General features: G+C 45.9%; 1 protein-coding gene across 1 annotated transcript in view; it reads right to left on the bottom strand.

Moving 5' to 3' along the window:
* Window positions 1-3,907: 3,907 nt before the first annotated feature.
* The window catches only part of Arhgap21 (Rho GTPase activating protein 21), a 123,518-nt gene continuing 108,795 nt past the window's right edge, over window positions 3,908-18,630 (bottom strand). Inside the window, exons 14-25 of the mRNA NM_001191693.1 lie at window positions 17,887-17,951; window positions 17,672-17,808; window positions 17,034-17,176; window positions 16,425-16,580; window positions 16,230-16,308; window positions 15,578-15,651; window positions 15,412-15,501; window positions 12,343-12,468; window positions 12,120-12,161; window positions 11,704-11,809; window positions 9,818-9,849; window positions 3,908-6,356 (exon numbers count right to left, since the gene is read on the bottom strand). Coding sequence (NP_001178622.1) covers window positions 4,689-6,356; window positions 9,818-9,849; window positions 11,704-11,809; window positions 12,120-12,161; window positions 12,343-12,468; window positions 15,412-15,501; window positions 15,578-15,651; window positions 16,230-16,308; window positions 16,425-16,580; window positions 17,034-17,176; window positions 17,672-17,808; window positions 17,887-17,951 — 2,718 coding nt within the window. The 3' untranslated portion in view covers window positions 3,908-4,688. The remainder of the gene's footprint in view (window positions 6,357-9,817; window positions 9,850-11,703; window positions 11,810-12,119; window positions 12,162-12,342; window positions 12,469-15,411; window positions 15,502-15,577; window positions 15,652-16,229; window positions 16,309-16,424; window positions 16,581-17,033; window positions 17,177-17,671; window positions 17,809-17,886; window positions 17,952-18,630) is intronic.

Consider the following 18,630-nt stretch of genomic DNA (forward strand, 5'->3'; position numbering starts at 1 on the left):
AGCTAAGCAACAAAGAGGGCTCAGGAGGGGACACTTGCATCTCACTGAGGAGGAGAAACAGAATAGACGTGGGGTTGGAGGAGAGATGGTGGGGGACGGGAACAGGAGGGATCAGGTTGGAGAAGGGTAGAGGGAGAAAGTACTGGGAGAGACCCCTGGAATCGGGGTGCATCTTGGGGATGGACTAGAAACCTAGTAAAGGTGGTGCAGAAATTGGCCACCAATTAGTCCAGCTTGAGACACATGCCATGAGAGGGAGCCCACCTCTGATACTGCCTGGAGGGTCAGGACCCAGGGAAATCAGTGAAATGACTCCTAATGATATTCTGCTAAACGTGTAGATTGGTACCCAGCTCAGTTTTCACCAGAGGCTTCATCCAGCAGCTGATGGAAACAGATGCAGAGACCCATGGCTAAACATTAGGCAGAGCTTGGAGAATCCTGTGGAATAGGGGTATGGAGGGTTGTAGGAGTCAGAAGGTTCAAGAACACCACAAGAAAACCTACAGAATCAACTAACCTAGGCCTACAGATGCTCACGGAGACGGAACCACCAACCAGAAAGCCTGCATGGGACTGACCTAGGCCCTCCCCACGTTAGTTGTGTAGCTTGGTCTTCTTGTGGGACTCCTAACAGTAGCTCTTACCTCTCCTTAGATAAGAGGTTTTTAGGCTGAGAGGGCAAAACTCTTCCCTGTGTGCATTAGTTTCAGTCAAGCCAAGAGTCAGGACAGTGCTTTGGGGATCAACACACAAGATAATAGTAGCAGTTGGGAAACTCGGGCTGGAGGGGCTGAGTGACCTGGAAAATCCTCTCTAAGGGCGGGTGCTTAAGACTAGCGCTGCCAGAACTTCAGGCTTTAAAACAGTTTGGGGTTATTTCAATATGACATCCTTTTTATTCACTCTGAACTCAGTCTTCTTATGGCCGCGGGCAGGCAATCAGTCTGCTGAGACCACATGAGACTGAAAATGAGGTATGAGTGGGCTGGAAAAGCAATCAGCTGCAGCTGGAGGCCCGACTGTAACATCGTGTAAGGTGTGTGCCCACAGGGAAGACGGCAAGGGCACGATTTATGAAAGCTGAGCTGAAGAGGTCCTCAGCCTGTAGCCCCCTTTCAGTTGGACCCCAAGGAAGGAAATAGGCTGAATTTTGTGATATGAGAGTTTTCATTTGCATGGTGTCTGCTAAAGTGAGCTGGATGGATGGAACGATTGCTATTTCCCAATATTTAAAGTCTATACTGGGCTGGAGAGATGACTCAGAGATCAAGAGCATTGGCTGTTCTTCTGAAGGACCTGGGTTCAATTCCCAGCACCCACATGACAGCTCACAACTGTCCGTATGTCTAACTACAGGGTAACACACTCACACAGATATAAATGCTGGCAAACACCAATGCACATAAAATGAAAATAAATAAATCATTTAAAAATACTATATAGTTTCCATTTAAAATGACACCGAGACGAATGTGTTGGTTCATGCCTACAACCCCAGTACTCAGAAGTAGAGGCAGAAGGATTAGGAATTCAGCTACTGAGTGAGTTGGAGGCCAACTTGAGTTACATGAGACCCTCTCTCAAACACAGCAAAGTCATATCACGCTGAGGTTGGGCCTGGTTTGAGTATGTTTTCCTGCTGTTCAACACCTCTACTCATCCCATGAGAAACCTAACAGCATGACGGAGATTATTTGTCTCATCTCTGCTTTGACTGGGGACATATTCCATTGTTTAAACACCATTTCCCCAAAGAGGGGCTGGGAAATGTGTGCCAGACAATGGTCAACTGTGAAGGACCACTGGGGTCTGTAACCCAAGCCATGGCTGTCCTCCTCATTCTGCAGCTAGGGAATCCTTTGGGGACTCCATTAGGTCTTCAGGGCAAGTTGCTTATAGAAAGTGAAAAGGAATATTATGAGTGATTTCTCCTTCTAAGAATGTATGAGCAGGATAAATTTAGAAGGTTATAAAAATGTCAACATACCATAAAGGAAACTCTAATGCAGGCTTCTTCGAGACATCTTGGAAAAAACAGAGATAACAGACAAGTTGTAAGATGTGGCTCTCTCTGGCTCCTTCCAACTGAGAGAGGCTACCTCTTGGAGGAGGCAACAATATTTAACCTAAAAACCCCGATGCTCAGAGGCAAGGTGAGGGGTTTCTGGGTAACAAACCAACCACAGAAGAACAAAATGTTGGTCACCGGGCTCCACAGCAGCTCTGGATCGGTTTAGAGTTTGATAAACATTTCCACTCTCACTGTGAGCATCTTCCCAGGGAATCTTGCATGACTCTCCCCAGGCCTCTGCATAAATTGCTAATTCAAATGTCTGCATGGATACTTCTTCCTGTTGGTCTCCATAAAGGCAGCCTTTGGGTATCTTCAAACAGGAAAGGACAGCCATGATTTGGGTACACTGAACTCTATGACAAATGTTGACGATGGTAAACGTTTACGTGTTCTGACCCCTAACAGCAGAACTTGGACATATGATTCAAGAGAGAAAATGGTCTCTATCGGCAAGACTCAGACACAAGTATCGAACCTACTAAAGATGAATTATGTTACTAGCAACACCCATGAACCACGGGAGGGTTCACGTAAGGAAACGTGCCCTTTTTGTAAACGGCAAGATTTAGACCTTGTAGGCAGGTGGTCTTCTTCTGGAATTCATGCTAAAATAGAACTTTCATTTTTACAGAAGGCAGTTAAAATATGGTAAGTGGTATTTTAAAGGTGATGAGGTCATTTTGAAAAAGTGGTGTTATTTTTCAGTGAGAGACGAAACAAGTGAAAATTGAGACTTGAAGAGATTCAGCTGCAGATTAGACAGAGCTAAAGATAAAGCAGCAAAGTGGAAAGTAACTGTGAGGAGCTCAGGCGGAGCAAGCACTGGGAGACGGGAAGGAGAGGAATGTGAGACATTTGAAGGGAGTTCTTGAAGGAAAATGATGGAACAGGAGGGAAGATGACAGAGAAAGCACGGAACTGGTAAGATACCAAACCTCCGTTCCCAAAGCCACACGTCTCAGTCAGATAACGTGATTCACCCACACTGCATCACAGCCTCGGAAGACTGACAGAGACACGACCTTGAAAGGCGGTCAGCAACACAACGATAACTGGCATCTCCGAATGAGAGAATACCGTTGTCAACCTATTACTTCAACACCAGTAGCACAGGACTTTCAAGAATGAAAAGCAATATAATTCCACCGTAAGATAAATAGAAACTGGGGATATTTATGACCAGTCGTAGCTGGTCTTTGCTACTTTGTGGATTTTCCTACCATTCATCCTTCTGGTTTCACCCCCATCACTAGATGGGAGAGAAAGGATAGGGGAGGGGAAAGAGAAAGATCCTTGAATCTGATTTCTTTCTTGTTTCTTCTTTAGCATAACAAACTGCAGCCAATCCTGCTGAACCTCCGACAAACACCAACCCCACCTACAGGGCCTACAGCGCTATAGTAGTTATATACTCTGAAAAGTTCCCATAACTGCAAACATCATGCAATCACAGAAACTATCTGCAGCTGTAAAATCACGTCTCTGCTAGAGAACGAGGCAGTCCCCTATCTCCATACCTAGAATTAACTAAAGCATATTGTTAAATATTTATTATTTTTTCAGTCTTTTCAAATCTAATAAAGTATAACTTCCAAATTTAAAAAGCCATTAACTACCGAGTTAATGTTCCTCAGGAAAAGGCGAGCAGCTGTAGCTGGAGTTACTAAGTCCTCCCCATGCACAGAAGTAAGGCTCCTGCAGGCTCCAGAGAGATCGTCCCAGCCACTCAAGGAAAAGGAAAGGTGGAAGAAAGGACTGTTAACGTTTAAAAGGTAAGAAATGATAATATATAAATTCATAGCACTGTAAAACAGAGTGAGCTCCCAACAGTGCAAAGTTCACCAAAACAATTTTATTTCCAGTGTTTAATTGGGTATGCACAGAGGCATGACACAGGTTTGGATAAAGTCCTCATGCAGAATTATATTCTTCTCAGTAAGAAGCCAGTTCCATCCAGGATCCACTATCTACACACCTATGTTACAACATTTATATCAAATCTGGTATCTGAAGAAAAGATACACATAGAATATGTTCATTTAAGTTATTACGTATTTTACAGAAAGATTAAAAATTCAAGTCACACAAAACTCAAAAACTGTATTAAAAGTTCGAATATAAAACTCAGATCCGCCTGGAATGACTAAGGAATGGGAGTTCTGTATCCACCTGTGTTAACTGGTAAATGTAAGGGAATCTGTTACGGATAAAATGCATTCATTTATTCAATGTACGTTATCTAATTTTAACAATATGGCACCCTAAAAATCAAATGTACTTTTGTCATGAGGCACTTTTGTTAGTGAGGAACCAAAAGAACAACTGGGCTGCGGGAGGCAGCAACTTTCTTCAGTAATTTGGGGAATATACTATGTAGTGAGTTGCGACAAATACCCTGCTTACTTGTAGCCAACTATCCGATATACTTTTAAATATATGTGTGTGTTCTCCTGGCTGCAGTGATGCACTGTAAAGCTATTCCACAGTGCAAAATGGTGAATCCAGCCCAAACCAAGGCTGCATAATAACAATTCTGGTACAAGAAAAATATTTACAGAGTTACTGGACTGTGTAACAGTAGTTTTTTCTTGCTAGAGTGGACAGACCCAGCTTAAAGGCAGGGAGGAGACTCTGTTTTAGTGTTGGGACTTTCAGACAGTTTGTGAGGGTGGGCGTTGGCCGCAGAACTAGCATTTTGGCTCGTGTTCTGGAAGCTGTCTCCGTTTATTTGGTCAGGTGACTGTGGTGGTGTGGAAAGAGGGGGCTGGCTGGTTGAAGCCGAGGTGCTGGCAGCAGCCCTAGCTTCAGGCTGCTGAGAGGGCGGCGGTGTGTGGGTGCTGGTGGGTGTTCCCAGCACGCTGGGGCTCTCGGCCTGGGGCTCGCAGCCTTCGCTTCGGCTGAGGTCGGAGGCGCTGGAGCGGATGCGCTCCCTGGCCAGCCAGTCTGAGATGGAGAGGTCCTGGGCTGAGCATTTGGGTTTTAACCGGTTCACAGCTGAAAGTTCGGACTCTTTGTCCGCACTCTGCTCTTGCGCTTTCCAGAAGCTCAGGACGCTGATTTCTGTAGCATCTCTGTGGCCTCCGAGCGTGTGTCTGCGTTTGATGTTTTTCCTTTTTGCTGTCTCGGCAGTAGGTTTTTGATTCCCAACTCCAAACATGTCATCTGCGGGTGCCCTGGGTCTCAGTTTTAAGCGATCTGCTATTTTTGTTTTCCAAGTGGCCTCCTGCTTTTCGGATTCACTTCTGCTGGGTGTCAAGAGGCTCCCCGTCGACTTGCCTTTCTTCATGACATCAAACATCTTGGCCAGGGCAGGCGTTTCTTTCTCCGTCCTGGTGTCTCCGGGGCTCCCACTGTCCGACTTGAAGCGAGCAGACTTCTTCCTGGACAGCGTGTCGCATTCGATCAGCCTGTGGGAGCTGAACTGCTGTCTGCGGCTGTCTAAGCTTGGTGTGAGGCTTCCCTCGGTGCAGCTGGCTTCACTGCCTTCCGAGTTTCTGCGGCTCGACCTGGCGACCTCCTGTAGCTTTCCTCTGAACTGCCCTGAAGTCAGGGCGGAGGGGAACACCGGGAACTCGCTCTCACTGTCCGTCTCCACGGGCCGCCCCTCACTCACCAGTTCGCTCCTCTCGTCATCAGCCTCGTCGCCCTTGCTCTCTGCCACTGACTGCACCTCAGGGCTCAGGCGGCTGGAGTCCAGGCTGGTCAAGTAGGTAGTGGATGATGTGGTAGAATAGTCTGAGGTGATGGTACCAGCATTGGACAAAAACTCAGTGTGCCTGGTTTCTGGACTGGTGGATTTTTTAGTGGAGGACCTGGCTAGTGAAGCCTGGGAAGACAGAGTGCCCGAGTCAGACCCTGTCTCTTCACAGTGGGGCTTCTGTGTCAGAAGTGATCTGGGGCTCTCCTTCAGCATGGCCAGGCGACAGCTGAGCGTTGGTGACCTGTTGCGTTTGGAGCTGTGTGGTGGGGATGGTTCGTCCGATGGCATCTTCTTCTCCTCCTTCGTTGTACCCGTGTCTTTCTTAGTGTTACTGTCTTTGGCAACGACAACCCTCTGCTTTCTACCTGGTGTCTCACTTTCTCTTTTGGACTCTTCTTTAATCTCACTGTGACTCGGTTCCATGTTCTCCTTCTTAAAGAACACACTGTCCAGCTCGTCTTCCGAGCTGCTGGGCTGGGCTTTCTCTTTGGGCTTTTTCCTCTTGCGACTAGCGGCTGCGAAGATGGAGGACACAAGCAGTTCCCTGCTATACTGATCCTTCCCCGATCCCCAAGAGCCCTAGGAAACAAGCAGAAAAATAAGGCTATGAACATTGTCCAGCGCTGGCTTGTCCCAGATATTACTTGAAGAACTAAAGTCTACCAACGTCCTAGATGCAACCACAGCATAGTGTATTTTTAATACTCCCCTCTGAACTTATATCAAAGTCAACTTAATTACCAGTCCCATGCTTGCCACATCATCACAGATACATTCGGTAAACACCATTCCGACACGGTTTAATATTCTGACATGATTAGGACCGTACGGTGAAGTCAGTCTTCTAATTGTGGATGACATTTGGTACTGACACTGTACCTGAGACACTCATGCAGCTAAGGAGAGTCTGGCTCCTGTTACCTCACCAAGAGGGCACCTTCTGGGATTTGCCTGAGTAAAGCAGGCTAGTAAAGACTTCACCCATCTCACAGAACAGCAAAAGTGGAGGATGGAAATGACACAGACTACGGAAAAGGTTGTGAATCTCACCATGAACCACTGCAGTGCACTGTTACGCTAATCACTGCTATTTATTGGATGTTCTTGATGACAACCATTTAGTGAGTTTCAGAAAGTCTGACTGCTGAGCAGTCAGTTGGTGGGCAGGTGAATGGTCCTTGTTTTAGAGAACAATCTTGAGTAAAGGGTCAAGCAGAAGACATGTGGAGTAATAGATTTGAGAATATAGTTGAACTACAGTCCTAAGGCCTTCTGAGTGACGGGTGAGTCACAGGTCCACAGGACTGTGCTTATGTGTTGCAATGGGTTCCTATGGGTTACGTTGTTCCTCCATGTCCTCCCTGGGGAACCACGGCTGATGCTGGTCTCCGGTCTCCAGCATGCTCTGCAGGGCATATAGGAGGGCGGATTCTCTTTATGCATCTGTTTTGTTGTTCACAAAAGAAGCACCTAGAGAATATCATCTTTAAAATCCTCTAATTCTGTGATTTGGGGAAGATGACTGCTTTTCTACAACTTGGAAACTGTTAGCTATCTGAGTACTCACTGCCCCACAGGTACAGTACAGAGCAGTGTAAGATGAGCAGGCAAGGGGAGGGTGGGTGTCTAGTGGAGGGAGTAGGAATCCCAGGCATGTCTTTCTGGTTTCAGCAACGTACAGCGATGCAGTTGGGAAGCTGAGACCAGAAGATTGTGTCCCAGGCTAGCCAGGGCTACACACACTGAGACCATTTCAAACAATGAGGAGGGTTGACAAGTGGTTGAGATCTACAGAGACCAAGGAGACATGACAACTGAATGCAAGCAATGACTCCTGATTATTCCTGAGTGGGGACTGGACTAGGGGTGGGGTTAAAGGAATATTTATCATGCTCATTTTAGCATCCTGACTATGATGATTAGACCGTGATTATGTAGAAGAATGTCCCTGCTCATGGGAGAAATGACATCATTTAGGGTAGTGTCCTCAGTACTATAATTAACTAGGTAACTGTGTGTGTGTGTGTATGAGAATTTACCGGCTAATGAGTTTAAGGTAAAAGGCTTATAAAACGATATGTTTAAGTGAGCAAAAAAACCTCAGTGGATATGTTAATTAACTTTAGATGTTGCTAGAAGAAGAAGTTTCAGCGGAGGGGTTACTCAGCAGAGACAGGCATATGGGCAAGTGTGTGGGAGTGTTGAGTTATGATGGCCACTGTAGTCAGCACGCCTAGGCAGGTGGTCCTCACTGTGACGGAAAGCCAGCTGAGCATGAGCACCCAGCCAGCACTGTTCTGTGGTTTCTGCTTCCTGCTCGTGCCCTGGCATCCCTCAGTGACGGACTGTGACCTGTGAGTCCAGGCGAGATGAACTCTTTCAATGGCGGACTGTGACCTGTGAGTCCAGGTGAGATGAACTCTTTCAATGGCGGACTGTGACCTGTGAGTCCAGGTGAGATGAACTCTTTCAATGGCGGACTGTGACCTGTGAGTCCAGGCGAGATGAACTCTTTCAATGGCGGACTGTGACCTGTGAGTCCAGGTGATGAACTCTTTCAATGGCGGACTGTGACCTGTGAGTCCAGGTGATGAACTCTTTCAATGGCGGACTGTGACCTGTGAGTCCAGGCGAGATGAACTCTTTCAATGGCGGACTGTGACCTGTGAGTCCAGGTGATGAACTCTTTCAATGGCGGACTGTGACCTGTGAGTCCAGGTGATGAACTCTTTCAATGGCGGACTGTGACCTGTGAGTCCAGGTGATGAACTCTTTCAATGGCGGACTGTGACCTGTGAGTCCAGGTGATGAACTCTTTCAATGGCGGACTGTGACCTGTGAGTCCAGGCGAGATGAACTCTTTCAATGGCGGACTGTGACCTGTGAGTCCAGGTGATGAACTCTTTCAATGGCGGACTGTGACCTGTGAGTCCAGGTGATGAACTCTTTCAATGGCGGACTGTGACCTGTGAGTCCAGGTGATGAACTCTTTCAATGGCGGACTGTGACCTGTGAGTCCAGGCGAGATGAACTCTTTCAATGGCGGACTGTGACCTGTGAGTCCAGGTGATGAACTCTTTCAATGGCGGACTGTGACCTGTGAGTCCAGGTGATGAACTCTTTCAATGGCGGACTGTGACCTGTGAGTCCAGGCGAGATGAACTCTTTCAATGGCGGACTGTGACCTGTGAGTCCAGGTGATGAACTCTTTCAATGGCGGACTGTGACCTGTGAGTCCAGGTGATGAACTCTTTCAAAGGCGGACTGTGACCTGTGAGTCCAGGCGAGATGAACTCTTTCAATGGCGGACTGTGACCTGTGAGTCCAGGCGAGATGAACTCTTTCAATGGCGGACTGTGACCTGTGAGTCCAGGTGATGAACTCTTTCAATGGCGGACTGTGACCTGTGAGTCCAGGCGAGATGAACTCTTTCAATGGCGGACTGTGACCTGTGAGTCCAGGCGAGATGAACTCTTTCAATGGCGGACTGTGACCTGTGAGTCCAGGAGAGATGAACTCTTTCCTCTCTAAGTTGCTCTTGGTCAGTGCATGTGCCATGGCAACAGAAGCACACTCTGAGGGTTAGTCGGTGAGAAACGACTTGGTGGATACGCTCACCCACCTGTTTTGTATTTGTGCTTTGTATGTTTTGAGACAGTCTCATTATACAGCCACGCCTGGCCCAGAACTGGTTATCCTCCTGTCTCAAGCCCATGCCATCATCCTGACTCATGTGGAGATTCATTCTCCCTGCTTTTATGTTGGTCAATTTTTGACAATGTAAAAAACAAAACAAACAAAACAAAAAATCACTGTTGTCTGTATTATGCTGAACCGTTCCCGTAACTGCGCTTTTCCAACTTACAATCTTGTACTGTCCAGCCTTCTTCTATCAAATCACCTTCTCTGCATACTGGACTTTATTCCTCTGGCTCCAGTGTGGAGGACACTTGTACGTTAACGAGGAGAGTCAGCCCCCGCCCAAAGCTACCACGCCCCAAAGCTACCTCGAAGTGTTTTCCAGCTGCAGAACAACTCACCTTCGATTTTGTCGAGTCACTAGTGGCTGAATCTGTGGGAAGTAAATACAGTGTGTTTAGTGGGTGCCAAGCTTCGCTGCCTTCAACAAACGATGCAAAACTTATGAGGAGGACAGGCACAGAACAAATGTGAAAGCAAAACTGAAAACAAGAACACAGTGGATAGTCAGAGCTCACAAAGATGCAAGCTGCACCACAGAAAGCCACCGCCATGAAAGGATGCTGTGAATTGTAGGCAGAACCAGCTCAATGACAGGAATGGCAAAGGAGCCCTGTGCTAAACGAAAACAGAAATACCAGTGCTTACTTTCTAAATAGTAAATCTAGCAATAGAGAAGCTTGAAGACCTTAAAAATTATGTCCCACATCTTGTATCTGAAACTGATACACAATGTAGAACTTTCCAGACTGTCGGCTGCCCTAGCTACGAATTGGAAACACTCAACTGGTGTACGTGTTGATTTTTGTCAGACTGTCAGATTGGAATTTGTGCGCACGTATCCCAGACGGGAATGGATGCGACAAAGGCATCAGGATGACCTTGCTTCCAGGTCACTTTTGGTTTCTTTAGACGATTCTAGTTTTTGTACTTGACCCCAGCATCACGTCTGTGCAGTCAGGGATCCTTTTGGTTAGTTTGGTCACATTGCTACCAGGTTTGTTAAGTAGCTATTAACAATGCTATATGGAAATGGAGAAATGGAGACCATAATTTTGCTGTCTGGCAAAAACTCAGATTATACAAGTATAAAGAGGGTAGGAAGGGGCCAGCACTGGGAAGAAAAGTTATTGATTTTAGAATTTTAATCTTTGAACTTTGGGAAAATGATTTTCAAAATTAACAAGCTGGGCCCCGTGCCACGCCCCTTTTAACACATGGCTAAATGCTTTATGACTTTAAGAACCATTTGACCATACCATGCTATTTCTCCTCAGGGTCTGCTTCAGAAATAACAAGAGACAGCAGAAAAACTTTTAAGAGAGTAGTAGTGATCTGTTTACAATATTCTTAGGAGAGACTTGTACACCACAGATCAGCTAGGATGGCATTTACAAGAACCGGGGGTTTCTGCAGACAAGGCAGCTGCAGTGTGGACAACAGTCCTCCTTCTTCCTACAGCTCCAGCTGTCCATCAGGGACATCACAGAATCCACTAGAGACATTACCGTGTGATAGACTCCTCCCACTTCACCTGTGCAACATCAGTATAGATTAGCCTGTGTCAGTAAGTGCTGAAAAAAACCCTTTAGGGCTAAAACAAGAGCTAGAGACAAAGGGAGAACATCGTGTAAAATAGCATGCCGGATTAGTGCAACAGTTTGGCAGGAGACGGTTTCTACAGAGCCTAGTAAATACTAGTACTTAACCAAGCGTGAGGGTGGCAGGAGGAGACAGAGGAAAACCATAGTCAGGGAGAATGACTTTGACTGCGGCGTCTCTAGGGGCAGATAGGACTGCGGGGCAGCTCAGCATACGTAGCTTGTTGCCCGCACAGAACTGGTCCCAAGCAGAACTAAGCATTCAGTCTAACCATACTTTCTGCCGTCACAGCAACCACACACTCAGTAGCATGTATCTGTTTTACCTTGTGATGACTATTACATGGAAACTGTGGATTAAAGAAAATAAAACAGAACAGTGGTTTGCATGCTCTCAGCTTCCCACTCTGACACACATCACAACTCCATGCACTGGCGATGTGTTACAGCGCCGGAAGGTAGGTGACACCGTCGGGAAAGGCGGATCTCGGGTGTTATTAGTAGAAAGGAACAGCAAGGAGGAAAAGAGAACAACCCGTGTGGAGTGTTACTCATGGCCGCTCGCTGTTTCACTTGATAGGGAGGGCAGATCCCCTAGAGGTCAGTACCGCCCCGACAAGAGTTACCTGATACATCTCCAGGGAGCACGCCTGTCCTTCCAATGTTGGTGAGTAAGTGATCTATGTTTGGTACTGGCTGGGAGTCTACTGTGTTCTCCTCCTGCACTGCTGTCTATGGTTAACAAACAAAGAGCTCTTCGTCATCTCTCCAGAGGCAACTTTCTTTAAAATTCAAACAACATTTAGTAAAGATAATGATTACATGGAGCAAGAGGTCAGTTTGCATTGGTTAGATGTCACTAAGGGAAAAGTAGGCACCACAGTTATAGTCTTATCAGATCAGCAACTGAGGAGCTAGACGCCTGCTTCCAGGGTGCAAAGCTGCTAACAGCATACAAAGCAGAAGGCCAAGATGGCAGTGTCATCAAGAAGGAGCCTGTGTCCCACATGAAAGCAGCCGGGCGCTGGCGGACAATACTTACGAGAGGCTCTTCAGCACCCTCTTCTGTGAAAAACCAGTCATGCTAAAATTTAAAATAAACAAGGTGAGAATAATTAAATAACCCCGAAGTGTCGTTCTATCCTAGGGAACAGCACAGAAATAAGGGACACGTCTTATGGGGAAAAAACAGTGGAGACGACTTTTGTCCGACCAGCTGTCAGCTGAACAATGAACTGGCAGGAAGAGGCGCGGTGTGAACTTACGTGCTGGATGAGGGTCTCTACGATCTTGTACTGGTCAGGCATGTGTGTGACCATGTGGGTCATGTTGTCTTCTGATGTTCTCACTAGAGTTGGACCGAAAACAATCGCTAGGTTTCTGGGTTCCATCTGAAAGAAAGATCAAAGTAGAAAATTAGATTAAATCTCCATGGCAGGCTTAGCTTTCGCTGCTGAAATTTATTTAGGGAAGTTCTTTTTGATGAAAAGATACAACTGGATGAAGAGAAGTAGACTCTTCCTAAGTCGCACTCTCAGGAGTGACAATATGCAATGCCTAAGTGACATTCGTGCTTTCCCAAGAAAGTCTTTGATTAATTTTGAGTCAAATCAACCTACCATTCTTAACTAACAAAGAAGGATCACACGGCAAAGAAAGGGGAAAGTGAAATTGAAGAAGTTCTGTCCCTTGGGAACTGGAAGGAAGGGACAAAGGGTTTAAGACATATATGCACGGGTCCAGGTTCTTCTTCATGCCACGTATCAAAATCATTAACGGAGGAAAACCAGTCTGAAAATAACTTTTTGATTCACTTTGTTGTTGTTGTTGTTGTTTGTTTGTTTTTGTTTTTGTTTTCCAGAGCTGAGGACCGAACCCAGGGCCTTGAGCTTGCTAGGCAAGCGCTCTACCACTGAGCTAAATCCCCAACTCCTTTTTTATTCACTTTTACCCCATCCGAATCTCCTAAGTTCTGAGCTTGGCCTTGCGTCATTCCTAGCATGACATTCTTCTGACTGGTTTGTGTATTTATTGACATAATATTCTGTCCAATTATGGCAGTGAGGGCATGGGTCCTATTTTCTTTTATGTTACTTTGAGCTTAAGTTTTGATTAAACAAATCTTAAGAAACCGTCAGGATATTTAATAAATTAAAAATACCACAAATCTCAAAAAAAGCCATACTGGAAAGAATCCGTCACTTGGGACCCACAGTAGTAGATTATCTGTGAGGCACTGGCGTGCGCACACAATCACCAGACAAAAGCCTGCGGCTTTTCTCCTCCACTGAAACAACCGTCATTTATTAAATAAAATGTGACCTTTGGGAAGGATTTGGGCACCAGCATCTCTGTCTTGTTCTGAACTCATCTCATGCTGGTCAGCATGGCCAAAGGTCCACCACATCACACACTCCTGTCAGGCGTGCAACAGACTCTGGCTTATGGCTTCATTTAAGTCTTTAGACTATGATACACATTAATACTTATGTGCAGAAACGTTTCGTCTGGTGTGAGTAATCTTTAGCTAGTGCTCCTACATATAAAAGATGGCACTGGGCCTAGTTTTTTTTTTGTTTGTTTGTTTGTTTGTTTGTTTCTGGTAATTGTTTGAATTGTGCATTTAAGTTCCAAAAAATTAGGTTAAAAAAAAAATCAAGGACCAACCAACCAAAGAATATACAAGGGCTGGACCTTGCTCCCTCTACCCGCACCGTGTGTACACAGCAGACCTGCAGCACAGTCTTCACTCAGGTCCCCTAACAACTTAGGGAGCTTACCCGACTCTTTGCCTGCCTGAGGATCCTGACTGGCCTGCCTTGTCTGGCCTCAGTGGGAAAGGATGTGCCTAGGCCTGCAGTGACTTGAGGCACACCAGGGTGCGTTGGTACTCAGGGACCTCCCCCTTTACCCCTCAGAGGTAAAGGGGAGGGGTGGGGGAAGCAGCTGTGTGAGGCAGAGACTGAGAAGAGAAAGGGGGCTGCAATCAGAATCTAAGGTGAATAAAGAAATTAATTAATGGAAAAAAAGAAAGTCAAGGAAATAAAGTACCATACTGTCTTCAGACCCATCTAGCAAAACCCCCTGTGCCTGTGGCTCTAGTGTGTGCTGGGAGACGGCCAGAGGATAATACATTTAAGGACACACAGGCTCCACAAAGGTGAGTTCAAGACCAGCTTGAGCTAGCTGAGCTCCTTTCTCACAAACATCCCTAGGTAAGTAAAATGTTAGGGCAGATTACTAAAAGAGAACTGAGCCAGGTGTAGTGGCTCATGCTTTAATCTAGCACCCAGGAGGTAGATGAGGTCTCTCTGAGTTTGAGGCCAGCCTGGTCTATAGAGCAAGTTCCAGGGCAGCCAGGACTACACAGAGAACCTGACTTAAAAACAAAGTAGAATCACATTGGGGAAACTTTGAGTTTTCTGGACAAACTTTTAGAGACTAATGTCTCTGGGTTTGGTCTTCCCCCCTCTTAACCTTCCACAGCTCTCCCAACTGAGGCAATGTGTGGTCCTCTCCATCTTCTCAAGTAGATGATGACGCACTGCTGGGCCACTGAGCCCTGCAGCCTGCCGGCAGAAAGCCATCTTAGAAGAGGAGTGTAAGCCATACTCCTTAGCTTTCTCTAATGTTTTCCCTCCAAAGCCCAATATAATCATCAGAGAACTTTAATGAATGACCTGAGTTAGGAGGAGAATCATTTAAGCTCTTGACAGAAGGGATTCGGGTAACAATCATCACTGACTAAGCAAAAGGATGGGAGATTAAGACTAAAACAGACTGGTGAAATACAATGGGTAAATCTTATCTAGATACTTAAAGAAATAACTGCACTGCGGGGGGGGGGGGGGGTAAGAAAACTTGAATATGAAGTGAACTTTTGATACACCTTAGAACAGCTAATTGTGGTGCGTGACAATGGGGTATTAAAAGAAGAAAGGAATCACACCTGTGTAATAGGAAACTAAAAACGTTTCAGCGTATTCGTCTGGTACTCTGACTGGTTTATCTCACACACACACACACACAAACACACACACACACCACCCACTCAAACTAGTAACACAAAGCTGAAAACAAAAATAAAATGCTGACTTGCGTCTTTCTTGCTGGATGAATGTAAAAGTGAGACATTTCTAAATGAGATTTCCTTCGCAAGAGGACAGCTGCTGCCCATGGAGTCTCTGCAGTGGGGTGATCTCCAGAGAGACCCAGCCAGCCCAGTCCGAGGCACTCTACGGCTTCTGTGAAATAAAGGCCTTTCAGCCCAGAGCCACGGAGGCCAACCTCAGACTGAGGCCACCCAGAGTTCACTTCGGCTGTACCTGACGTACCTTATTTTTTTCTGAGTTTTCTGCCACTGTCTTCAGATGGGCCGAGAGAAACTTCAGTGTCTCGAAATGATGCTCAGGCAGATCGTGAATCTAGAACATATTATTTGCAAGATGGATTTAAATGCTGCACTGGAGCTGCGCCTCCCCAAGTAAAAGTAATACCTACTAGTCTCTTTAGCGTCCTCAGCCGATCTAGAGGGTCCTCCTTGCGATTGGCCTCGATGAAGTCAGCATATTTGTCTGGCGGCAGAAGACAGAAGACAGCGAGGTTAAACTGCTTCGCCGAAATGTGGTCTCATTTTGTTCAAGGAACCACGTTTTAAAATGCATCTCTAAACGTAGATCTCTGAAATGTGCACGCTGGAGATGGTTCTTAATAATCTCCGAGCTTTCCCAACGATCAGAGCAGTTCCTAGTGGGAGGCCTCTGAAGCTGCGGTCTAGCATTTGGTCAGCCGGTCCATTATCCCTACCTAACAGTAGCACCTAGAACAGGATCCTTGCACTACACTTTACGTCCAGAGAACTTGACTAAAACAACAATTTTAGCTTAATGACAAACATAGGCCAATATAGATCTTATTTTCATGTTACTGAAGCATATCAATTTAGCAAATGATTTTCACCGGAATTTATGAAAAGACTATAAATGACCAAAACCGGTTCTTAATATGCTTTTCATTTAAGTAAGACTCGAGATAAGTGCCATTTCCTCCATCTCTCGCTTTCCTGGCTTGACTGATTATGGTCTCTAGCACAGGCTGAGGCTTTTCCGCTGGCGTGGGTTTTCCGCGGGCGTGGGTGTGGGAGCTCACTCACCGTTAGTAAAGAGAGGCTCGGGGAGCTTTCTGAAGAAGGATTTTAGTAAACTGCTGATCACATTCAAATCTCGCCATTTCTGGATATGCAAAACAGAAATACGAATATTATATATTCATATTACATATACATATTGCGTATGTCAATATTACGAAGGGAAAACTGGATCTGTTAGTCCAGTAAAAAGGAACCTACGTCATCTTGTATGTCAATGTCTGCCATCCCCTTGTTGAGCTCTTCCTGCATGCTTGAAATGGCTGCGTTGTTGCCGGGAACTCGGTAAATACCTGTATATTCAAGACCCCTTTCTTCAACCAATTTGCAACATATGTCAACGATTAATGGAATATACTGCAAAACAAGAAACCAGCATTTTATTTAACACAGTACCAAAGCTTGAAAACGAATTCCTATTGACCGTTTCCAATTAAACCACTACTCTAGCTCAGAGTTAATGTCAGATAAAAAGCTTAAAGACAGGAACTACTCAGCCATCCTAAGGAAGGGCAGGCACACTAGATGGGCAGGGCAGGAGGGCTGTGCATGGAGGTCACTATCACAGACACTGGTGCACACGTCCACTATCACAGACACTGGTGCACAGAGGTCACTATCACAGACACTGGTGCACATGTCCACTATCACAGACACTGGTGCACACGTCCACTATCACAGACACTGGTGCACAGAGGTCACTATCACAGACACTGGTGCACAGAGGTCACTATCACAGACACTGGTGCACAGAGGTCACTATCACAGACACTGGTGCACACATCCAGCTAGATGGCTGGGCTCTCCTACCCGGTTGGTGTGGGCAGGCGGGCAATCGTCCAGCCTAACTCCGAAGGTCCCTGTGGCAGCCGGCTTTTTCTCAAACGTCTTCCTCACGATGCTCGGAATGCCTCTTCTCCAAGTACCTTTGTCTTTCGGAGGACTGGTATCATCTTTTGATTGTTAGTGAAAGAAGATGATGTTATTAAAAATGGAAATAAGACTATTTAAGTCTAAAGTCTAATTCATCAATGCTTAATTAACTATAGTCTTACATTATAAACGGTCTACATTCACCACAGTTAGTCTCTTCCTACTGTCAAGCCTCCAATCTGTCCATATTTCTTCCCTTTCAAATAGAAGGCAGAAGCAGTGTGTCCTCTTTGTAAGAGGCAGGGAAGCACTGTCTCCGTCTTAGAGCAACATATCTGGCCATTCTCATCACGTCTGTAAGGATGCCTTCACGTGACTGTGTGTTCTCCTGCCCTGTCTCTTATTAAAGAAACAGATGACTCTGGCTTCACCCTAAAGGAAGATGTCCACTGAGCTTGTTTTGTCTACCGTGAGCTTTGAGCTAGCTGACCTAACGCTGCATCTGCTGGTAAAAACAGCACAATAAAGCAAGAACATACCCTCATGATTCCAGCTTAACCCCCTGTTGCCATTACCTTTACTGAGAAGCTTCCTCTCCGACTCCTCCTTTGGAGAATGTGGGCTTTGAGTCTTTGGCTCTGATTTAGCGCCGAGCAGAGTTTGCCGGATGCTAAGACTCTGGCGAGGTGTTTTTGGCAACTGTTCTGTTTTGCTGCTAAGAGAAAGAAACTTTTCTAAAGCACGGTACATGAGACGTCTACATTAGCCACAGGCATGGTGGGATTCTCACCTCAGCAGACTGTTATACTCTTTGATTCTTCGACTAATTAGATCTCTGTTGGTCACTCCAGTGTCCTACAGAAGGAGCAGAAGGTGACAATGGGAAGGGGTTATTAGAATTAGAGGCCGAGGGTAAGTGTGAGTTTGAGGCTCGCTATTGAACCAAGCTGTTAATACGAATGCTGTAGCCTGTTCTCAGTGGAGCTGCCGCTGTGCAGCAGATGGTCCAATTGCCTGCTGCCCCTGCAAGGGAGTTTGCTGTGTATTTCCTGTATTTATGCAGCACGGAGGATAATTCTTAGGCCTCAGAGACTCAGTACCTCCTGAATTGATAATGCTACGCAAAATGTGTGACTGGGAACACAAAGCTAATTTCTCTAATACCAGGAAAAATGATCAGTATTTGGTAAGAATGCCACTCGTGGGGCTGGAGAAATGGCTCAGTGGTTAATAGCACTGAATGTTCTTCCAGAGGTCCTGAGTTCAAATCCCAGCAATCACATGGTGGCTCACAACCATCTGTAATAAGATCTGACGCCCTCTTCTGCTATGTCTGAAGACAGCTACAGTGTACTTATATATAATAAATAAATCTTAAAAAAAAAAAAAAAAGGATACCACTGGTGGAAAACTCCACCAGAATCTGCTAAAAGTAAACTTGACTCAGGAACGGTGAACTAGGAGTCAGGAGGTATTAAAGGGGCAGTTCATCAAGAGCCCGCTTTGTCCTGTGCCCTGAGTTGAACCCAGAGCT

This window comes from Rattus norvegicus, chromosome 17 (genome assembly GCF_036323735.1).
Source record: "Rattus norvegicus strain BN/NHsdMcwi chromosome 17, GRCr8, whole genome shotgun sequence".
Lineage (NCBI taxonomy): Eukaryota > Metazoa > Chordata > Mammalia > Rodentia > Muridae > Rattus > Rattus norvegicus.